This window comes from Corvus moneduloides, chromosome 3 (assembly GCF_009650955.1).
Source record: "Corvus moneduloides isolate bCorMon1 chromosome 3, bCorMon1.pri, whole genome shotgun sequence".
NCBI lineage: Eukaryota > Metazoa > Chordata > Aves > Passeriformes > Corvidae > Corvus > Corvus moneduloides.
Window position 1 is genome coordinate 93,776,029 of NC_045478.1, and position 9,361 is coordinate 93,785,389.

The 9,361-nt window shown below is 48.4% G+C and overlaps 2 protein-coding genes across 2 annotated transcripts in view; one reads left to right on the top strand and one right to left on the bottom strand.

Annotated features, from left to right (window-relative positions):
• Positions 1-1,461, bottom strand: part of TTC7A (tetratricopeptide repeat domain 7A) — a 172,244-nt gene extending 170,783 nt beyond the window's left edge. The window contains 1 exon segment of the mRNA XM_032102796.1: positions 1,269-1,461. Within this exon segment, the coding sequence (XP_031958687.1) occupies positions 1,269-1,419 (151 nt within the window). The 5' untranslated portion in view covers positions 1,420-1,461.
• Positions 1,462-3,083: 1,622 nt separating this feature from the next.
• Positions 3,084-6,725, top strand: MCFD2 (multiple coagulation factor deficiency 2, ER cargo receptor complex subunit). Its single transcript, XM_032102797.1, is given in 5 exon segments — positions 3,084-3,104; positions 3,107-3,166; positions 3,925-4,070; positions 4,754-4,913; positions 5,965-6,725. Coding segments are annotated over 5 exon segments (519 nt in total). The 3' UTR covers positions 6,097-6,725.
• The last annotated feature ends 2,636 nt before the right edge of the window (positions 6,726-9,361 follow it).

Sequence of the window (9,361 nt, forward strand, 5' to 3'; positions counted from 1 at the left end):
GACACACAATCATTTCTAGAAGCACAAAACCTGCTGAAAGAAGCTCTCCAGCAATAACAAAGCATTACTCTTTCATAACTAGCAAGTTATGATGACATAGCAGTAAATTAACAAATCACGTTTTTACAGCAGTCATACTGCTGTTATACCTCTTAATTACAAGGGAAGAAACTACTGTGAACTCTTCAACTACTAATGCCCCCAAAGTGCATGGTGATCTCTGCACCTGGGAAAATGCAGCTGAAACCTGACTAAAGTTCAAAGGTTGGCTGTGTGGTTCTCAGCACAGGGTTCGATCTGCATCATGTACACCCTTGGAAAGCCTCAAAAATAGACATGTACTAAACTATCTACATCTCCCCCATCACGGTTCCCACTGTGAAGTTTAAGGCACCTCAGAAAGCTTCAACTCTAGGGCCACATTCTGGACACACTCCTCTAAAGAAGCAGGTTTATTCCTAGAAGTAGCTCTTCTAACTTTCAGAAGCTCTTTGCACCACTACCGTGGGTAGGATCAGGTCCTGTTCACAACTTACTTGCTGATCTCACAGTGAGTAAGGCTGCCTCACTTTTTGCAAGAGATTTCATTAAAAAAAAAAAAAAAAAGCAATGCAGCGTGTTGTAACAGGAAAAAAAAATACTAATACATTTGCTATTTATGAAACCTGTTTTACATGTGAAAGGCTTTAAGTAAAGCAGTGCCCCTCAGAAATGGAGAGGAGTAACACAAGGACACCCACCCAAGAACAGCGCTGGGCAGGGGGCAAGAGCGAACTAGCACAACACGTATAGAGAAGCTGAGGAGACACCTTTCCAAAGGGAGTGCAAAGGGCTGGCTGCACCCCGGGCGGGCTCGGAGCGGGGCAGCCGCCACCTGCGCCCCCCTGCTGACCGCGGCGGGGGCGGCATCCCGAGCGCTCGGCAGCGCTGACACGACGAGGAAACGCAGCGTGATCTTGCTGCGCGCCGCTTCCTGAGCTCCCGCCGCCTCTCCCAGCCATCCCTCCTTCCCTCCCGCTGCGGGGCCGGGGCGCAGGCACGGGACGGCGGACGACGCCCCGCAAGCCGGCGCTGCCCAGCCCGCTCCCCCAAGCTCGGGAGCCGGGGCAACCACAGCTCCCGCCCACGCCAGCCCCCCGACGCGGGGCTACCGAGCCTGGGCGGCGGCAGGGAGCGAACAGCCGTCCCTACCGCCGCCCCGTGCCCGGGCGGGTCGGTACCGGCGGCCGCCCCGCCCGCCTCCCGCCGCCGCCGCCGCCGCCGCTTACCGGCGTCCTGCGCGCCCCTCGCCGCCTTCGCCTTGCGCGGGGGCCGCAGCTGCTGTGCGAGGTGGCGGAGCCGCCCCCATTGCCCCTCCGCCCGGCACCGCTCGATCTCCGCCTCCAGCTTCACGTGCGAGTGCGAGCCCTTGGCCGCCATCTTAGCGCCGGGACGGACCCGCCCCGCCCCGGCCCGCGGGGAGTCCCCGGCGGCAGCGCCCGGGAGGCGCCGGCGGGGCCGCGGATCCGCCAGGTGCCGAGGGGCGGGGGCGGATGGGACGCCCTGCCCGAGGGCTGCGACGTGGGACGGCGAATCAGCCATGGCCGCCACTCCCTGACGCCTCGCGCCTGACGCCCTGGCACGGAGCCGCGTCCCGAACCGGCGGCCGCTGTCGCGGTACCGCGGGTGTGGTACCTCGCTCCCTGCCTGCGTGAGCGGGCCGGTGCCCTCGGAAGTCACCTGAAACCCCGGGCTCTCCGCTGGTTGATCACCAGCGCCACTGCCTCCCTCCAGCAGCAACTTCGGCACGAAACACCCGGGCGGTGTGTCAGGAACGGGCCAAAAGCCCCCCCTGGCTCCCCGAGGCCGAGGTTTGCTCGGGGGTTATGATCTGCGAGAGGCCAGAGCGGTGCCTGTGTAGGCGTCGAGTATGGAAACAGCGAGACCTGTGTGTGGCGTGTAGTGCGAGGGGAAGTACAGAACGCACACACCTTATAAACTGCAGTGGGCACCGGGGAGGGGGCACAGCAGTTCCCACTCGAGCAGCAGGGCAGGAAACACGGCAGTCCTTTGTGGATGGGGCTAGAGGGAAGCATCTGGAGTAGGGGTGGCCGGGGACTGCCCTAGGAGCAGGACACACGCTGGCCCTCACTGCCACCAGCTCCGCCATTGCCTTCCTTCTCGGTTCTGCCCACGGCATTGGAGGGCATCCCTCCAATGCATCCTCTGGGAGGGAGTTCTCTGGATCAAAGGCCGGGGTTGTCGAGACCCCACAGAACCCAGAATGGGTTAGGTTGCAAGGGACATCTGATCCAAGCTCCCCTGCTCAAGCAGGGTCACCCTAGAGAACATGGCACAGGATTGCATCCAGGCAGTTCTTCAATATCTTCATTGATGGAGAGTCCACAACCTCTCTGGACAATGTTCCATGCTCAGTCACCTGAACAGGCTGTTTCTTGTTCAGATGCAGCTTTCTGTACATCAGTTTCTGCCTATTTCCTCTTGTCCTTTTGCTCAGCACCACTTGAGCAGAACCTGGCTCCATCCTCTTGGCACCCCCCCCCCCTTTGTATACACTGTGTAAGTACATATATATGTGTATATATATATATGCACACACTTGCATACGTTGATAAGGTGCCCTCTCAGTTTTCTCTTTTTGAGATTGACCAAGCCCAGCTCCCTCAGCCTTTCCTGGTAAGAGAGATATTCCAGTCCCTTAACCATCTTTGTTACTCTCCACTGGACGTGCTCCAGCAGCTCCATGTCTCTCTTGTACTGGGGAGCTCAGAACTGGACACAGCGCTCCAGGTGTGCCTCACCAGGGCTGAACAGAGGGGCTGGCAGTGCTCATCCCAGTGCACCTCAGGACACCGCCGGCCTCCCTGGCCACAGGACACGCTGCTGGCTCACGGACACCTTGTCGCCCAGCGGCACCCGCAGCCCCGCGGTGGGCGGGGCGCTGCCGCACCTGCGCCGCCGCGAGGGCTCCACGTGGAGCTCCGGGAGCGGTGACGCCGCCCGCGGGGCGGGGCGGGGCGGAGCGGCGCGGCCAATGGGCGGCGGAGCGGGCGGGGCAGCGCCGGGTCAGGGGTGATCCCGGGATGGTGTCCCGGGAATGGTGTCCAGCCCGCGCCCAGCCCGCGCCCAGCCCGGAGCCCGCGGCACGGCGGAGACCCGCCCGAGGGTGCGTAGTCTGGCGGCAGCGGGGCCTCTCCACCCGCCCCGACAGCCGGTGCTGGAGCGGGGGCGCTGGGGCCTGGGCGGGGGCGGCGGGCCCAGCTCCATCCTGCTGCGGTGGCGCTTTCTCGGGGATCCAGCCGGGCGGGGAGCCGGGGGTGGGAGACCGGCTGGCGGCGGTGGAACCGGGGGTCGCTCCAGCTGGGGCCGGGAGAAGATCAGGAGCGGAAGCCACCAGCCCGCGCCTTGGCTGCTCTCGGCAGCGCGCTCGGCCCCTCTGAAGCTCTGTACGCTGTCACCTGCCCGTGAAGTGCGCACATGCATGGCTGCATGGCGTCTTCCAAGGCGTCTGCCCCTTAGGGAATTCAGTCGTAATAGAGCTACTAATTAGATGGAGCCGCTTCGATACCGTAAGCGACCTTTGCTCCCATAGCTGTGGGCAGGTCTGCCTGAGGCAGGCATGGTAGCTTGGTTGTCTGGAAGGTATATGAAAACCCAAGCATGGCTAAGGTGTGCGCATCTCCTATGAGGAAAAAAAAAAAAAAGACATGATCTGAAAATTACTGCATAATCCCGTAAAATAGGGACCCTCATAAAAACTCTTAGTTGGAGCTCTCTGGCTCTCTGCTTGCAAAGTTTTCAGTGCAGCAGGTTCTTCTATTCCGAGACTTAATGAGGTTGTTTCTAAGCAGTCTCTAAATCTGCCGAAAGTAAATTGCATTTTTCATATGTTGTTTTTGGGGGGGGATGTTTTCCTTTTTGTAGATCACAATGGCCCAAAGGATGTTTAGAACACGTTTGCTATTCTGCTTTCTGGCTGCATTCTTCATCTCTGCCCTAGCTGAGGAACACGTAGGAGAGAGTCAACATCCAAATATTCGCCTTGATAAGAATTTGGTACAAGATAAAGAGTATGTGTTCCATGTTCTAAAAGCGTAAACTTTACTTCTTAATGATTTCTTATCTCTAAAGTGTTATGCAAGTTGGACTTAAGCCTAGGGCACCCTGTTTTCTCAGAATGTTGTATAACTAGCTAAAGCCAGATATGATACATGCTTGCTTGATAAATTTGTAGAGATATGAGACCTGGAAAGGTCTCTCTGGAGCCTTCAGCCCTACTTATGCTATAAAAAATTTTTTACAGAAATCTTGCTTACCCATATCAGCATACTTTAGACAAAATCATATTCCTAACAGGTAGAGTTCATTTTCTCATTTGCTTCTTCATAAATGCAGAACAGTTCTAGCAGAAAATAAAACTCCCTGGAACACTTCATGGTTGACTGGGAAAGATGTTCCTGCAGTTCCTGTGCTTTGGAAGACAGCCAAAAAGAGATTTTGGGCTCTGCTTCAGTTGTTTTGATAGCCTGCTAAGTAGGCCAGAAGAAATAGAAATAGCTATCTAAGGTATTAGAGGCCTCTACAGCCCCTGTAACAAGCAACCTTTGTGCCCCCTTTATCTTAGTATCAAACTGTAGTTTTTAGTTGTCCAGGGTACTTTTAGATGTACAATATTTGATCAAAGACTAAATTTGCTGTAAACAGAACATTAAATATTAACTGATGGAAATGTTGTGGGTTTTGTTTTTCATAGACACATCATGGAACACTTGGAAGGTGTTATCGAGAAACCAGAATCTGAGATGTCTCCACAAGAGTTGCAGCTCCATTACTTCAAAATGCATGATTATGATGGCAATAATTTGCTAGACGGGTTAGAGCTTGCTACTGCTATCTCACATGTCCACAAAGAGGTAGGTGTAGTTTTGTAAGGGGATATGTGTTTGGAAACAGTTCTGACTCTAAAAGCAGCAGAACAGTTGCAACACATCTTCAGTGCAGTTACAGTTTTGCCTGAAAATGAGACTTCTTCTCCTGATAGTTCTGGTTGAATTTGTAAAAGTACATTATCGCAGCTTTTCATGTCACATTGCAGTTTTTAGGAAGTTTCCATTTTAGTTTAAAGTCTAGAATGAGGAAGGGCTCCAGAGTCAAAATTATTTTACAGAAGGCTTACTTTGGTAGGTAGGGATGGGGAGAAAGGGAAATCATCCGAAATGGGGCATGAGGGTAGACATATCCTGTGATACGACACTGTTTTCAACTTCAGACTGTTACTGCTGTGTATACACAAACTATGAAAAACCTCTTGCACAAAATTTGTATTAGAAGAACCCGTTATGGTTTGCCTCTTCCTAAACTCAAATTCTCTTTCCAGTCATTAGGAACACAATAGAAACACACTATCTCATATTAATGTTCTGAAAGTTAAAACTCAGAATAACAGAACTTCCTGCTAATAACGTGTGGCAAAAATTACTGAGAGGAGAACAGAGTGATGACTGGTTGTTTCTTGTGCAAAGGCACCTCTCTGTGTTCCTATAAGGGGTGTTACTAAGAATTTTACTGACTTTGAGCTACAGTGCTGAATTTTTTCACTTCTCTTTTACTGTAAGACCTTTCTGTACTGTATAGAAACTACAGTGGCTGTACTACATCAAGGTCCTAATTAAGCATACATCTATTAGATGATTGTCCATCATTATACATTGTCCTATTCAGCTTTTGGAACTTCTGGCCAAGAATATTGACTGCAGAATGCTTGTTCTGAAGTCCAGAGAACTTTGACTTCAAAGCTTCCATCTGATGAAATTTGCTTATATTGTTACAAATGATTACATAAACCTTAGTGCCAAATTAGGCACCAAACATGAACACCTTAAAAATTAGATGTCAGTAATCTGTCATATGTGCCACTAGGTGGGAGAGACTGCTGAACTGTTCAATGGGGTTTTGTTTCTGTAGGAAGGTGGTGAGCATACCCAAGCAATGAAGGAAGAAGAGCTGATTAGTCTAATAGATGATGTCTTACGAGATGATGACAAGAACAACGATGGATACATTGACTATGCAGAATTCGCAAAATCACTGGAATAAGGGTTTGTTTCTCCTTCTAACCACGTGAAAATGTGAACCAGTATAATGTGATTCATTACTGTCTCATGTCAACCTCTGTGCTGTGAGAAGGAGAGGTGTACCAGTTCCAGCTGAATTTATTTCAAAGTTCTATGTGTTAAGAGGCTGGCTAACTTGGAGTGAGAGCCATGTTTGACTAAATGTAACTACACATTTGAATGATGCACATGGGAGTGTCAACAGTACTCACACAGGGTACAGCTGACAAACTCATAAGTAGCTCCGTATGAATACTAAATAGAATCATTAGCATCTAAATTTCTGGGTTTCAATCATTAGGTTTTATAGTTCTTATTTGCTTACATCTTCTATTTAAAATTATACCTAGAAAGCAAGAAATGATTACTGCATATAGTTGTATTCCAAGGATAAATGTCTTCACCTTCTCTCTAATTTACAGGGAAATCTGCAGATAAGTGCAGGAGCTTGAAACAGCAGTTGTAGGGGGAAAGCATTTGAATGTGGGTTACATTTCAGTTCCACATGACACCATATGGACTTAAACAGTCTTTGAATAAATTGAGTATTGTTAAATATATGTACTTCCTAGCATACCCTTACATATAAATATATATATACATGTTTTTCAATTTTTTGTCCTCTACAAATTTACTTTTTATATCTTAATTTACTGATTTCTTTTTCATCTACCTTCCATGTTTTCTTAAGAAAATGAAAGTATTTTTATTACATTTATATGTTGTGTTAATGCTGTATAGCATTTGCTAGAGTAGCTTCTGCTATCTCATTTTGAATCATAGAATGGCCTTGGTTGGAAGAGACCTTACAGATCATTCAGTTCCGAGACCCCTGCCATAGTCAGGGACACTTTCCACTAGACCAGGTTGTTCAGGTGCTCCTTGTCCAGGGCTAGGTCATCTACAGCTTCTCTGGGCAACCTGTTCCAGTGCCTGTCCACCCACCCAGTAAAGAATTTCTTCCTAACATCTCATCTAAACCTAGCCTCTATCACTACATACTCTTGTAAAGAGTCCCTCTCCATCTTTCTTGTAGGCTCCCTTCAGGTACTGGAAGGCTGCAATTAGGTCACCCCAAAACTTCTCTTTTCCAGGCTGAACAATCCCACTTCTCTCAGCCTTTCCTTGTAGGAGAGGTGCTCCACGCCTCTGATCATCTTGGTGGCCTCCTCTGGACTCTAACAGGTCCCTGTCTCTCCTATGCTGGGACCCCAGAGCTGGATGCAGTGTTCCAGGTGGGGTCTCAGCAGAGCAGAGCAGAGGGACAGAATCCCCTCCCTGGCCCTGCTGCCCACACTGCTTTGGATGCAGCCCAGGACACGTTTGGCTTTCTGGGCTGTGAGTGCTCATGGCTGGGTCTTGTCCAGCCTCTCACCCACCTGCATCCCCAAGTCCTTCTCAGCAGGGCTGCTCTGATCTGTTCATCCCCCCGCCTGTGTTGATACCTGGGTTGCTCCACGCAGGTGCAGCACCTTGCACTTGGTTTTGTTAAACCTCATGAGATTCTCATGGGCCCACCTCTAGAGCTTGTCCAGGACCTGGATGGCATCCCATCCTTCAGGAGTGTTTTGAAGGTTACATTAACAGTAAACCAGTTTAATATTAAAGCTTTTGTTCAATTTGGGTTTTACAGTATTAGCCAGCAGCAGTGAGCAAGTAATGCTGCCTTGTTAAGGTTTAAGTTCATATTCCTTGACACTTAAATTATGGTATTACTTTCACGAAGTATTTCATAACTTAACAGTTTCAAGCTACTTGAGTATTTGCAAATCATCATGGCTCTGGGAATGTTTTCACTCTCTTGACTCAATATTTGATAAATCAAGCAGTTTAAGGGTATTAGAGCAGTGATGTATTGCTGTGTTATTGATGTTTGGTGACTGAAACATAACTGAAATCTTAAATTGCATTCAATGATTATTCATTAATAAAGAATCTAAATGTTAGCCTATTTCTGTAAATGTATAAAGAGCTATTTTCTATACAAAATTATTCTTATACAAGAGAAACACATTTGTAAAAGATATTATTTCCTCTGTTTAAATGTTTGTGCAATGAAGCCTGAGTGTTGGACTTTTTTTCCTTGTACTAATTATTTATTTTGAAATCTTTGTGGCCAGGTTTGTGCTGGTTATACAAGCAATAAAATTAAGTTGGGGTGTGTGCATGCTGATAGGATACACAAGGCTGAAAGTCCTAGTAAGAAATGTACCTCATTTGCTGATGTGTTTTTAAGCCCATCTCTCTTACTCACAGTCATCTTATAAGAAAATTCTTTTAGTTAAACCTACTTTTTTTTTTTTTTTTTTTTAATCTTTTCTGAGGCTGAATGATCTGGAGTGAATGTTGAATCAGAAAAAAGTGTAGGATATGCTAGTGGCTAAGAGGGCAGAAGAGGTTAAGCTGCTCAGTTTTGAGCACTTAAAGCAGGTTGCCTGTAGCCCTGTCAAGTCTTATATGCTTATTGCTCTTGTGGTTTAACCCCAGCTGGCAGCAAGGGACCACAGAGCTGCTCGCTCCCCCTGGTCAGATGGCGGAGAGAATCAGAAGGGTAAAAGTGAGAAAACTTGGGGGTTGAAATGAAGACAGTTTAATAGCTAAAGCAAAAGCCCTGAGTGCAAACAAAGCAAAATAGGGAATTCCTTCACCCCTTGCCATGGGCAGGTGAGTGTCAGGAGAGCAAGGCTCCATAACACGTAACAACGGCTTGGGACGACAAATGCCATCACTCCGAATATACCCCCTCTCTTCCTTCATCCCCCTTAGCTTTATACGCTCAGGAATATCCCTTTGGTCACTTGGTGTCAGCTATCCTGGTTCTGTCCTCTCTCAGCTCCTTGTGGCACCTCTCACTGGTGTGGTGGGATGAGAGGGTAGAAAAAACCTGGCCTCTGTGTAAGCTCTGCTCAGCAATAACGAAAAATCCCTGTGTTACCAACTCTATTTTCAGCCCAAATCCAAAACACAGCACCATACTAGCCACCATGAAGAAAATGAACTCTTTGCCAGCCAAAATTAGCACAATACTTAAGGCTCTGAGTTTTAGGTTTATTTGAGATGAAAGGGCACGGCCAAGGAACTGACTCTTACGCATGGTTTTCTCATCATGTGCAACCTCCTGTAAGTCCATTTATATACATCTGTTGTATTTATATGCATATTTATTAACTGCTATTGTATGTGGCAAAAGACATGCACTATGGAAGCTTCATATTGCAAATCATGATAAATGCTGGTAATATGAACAT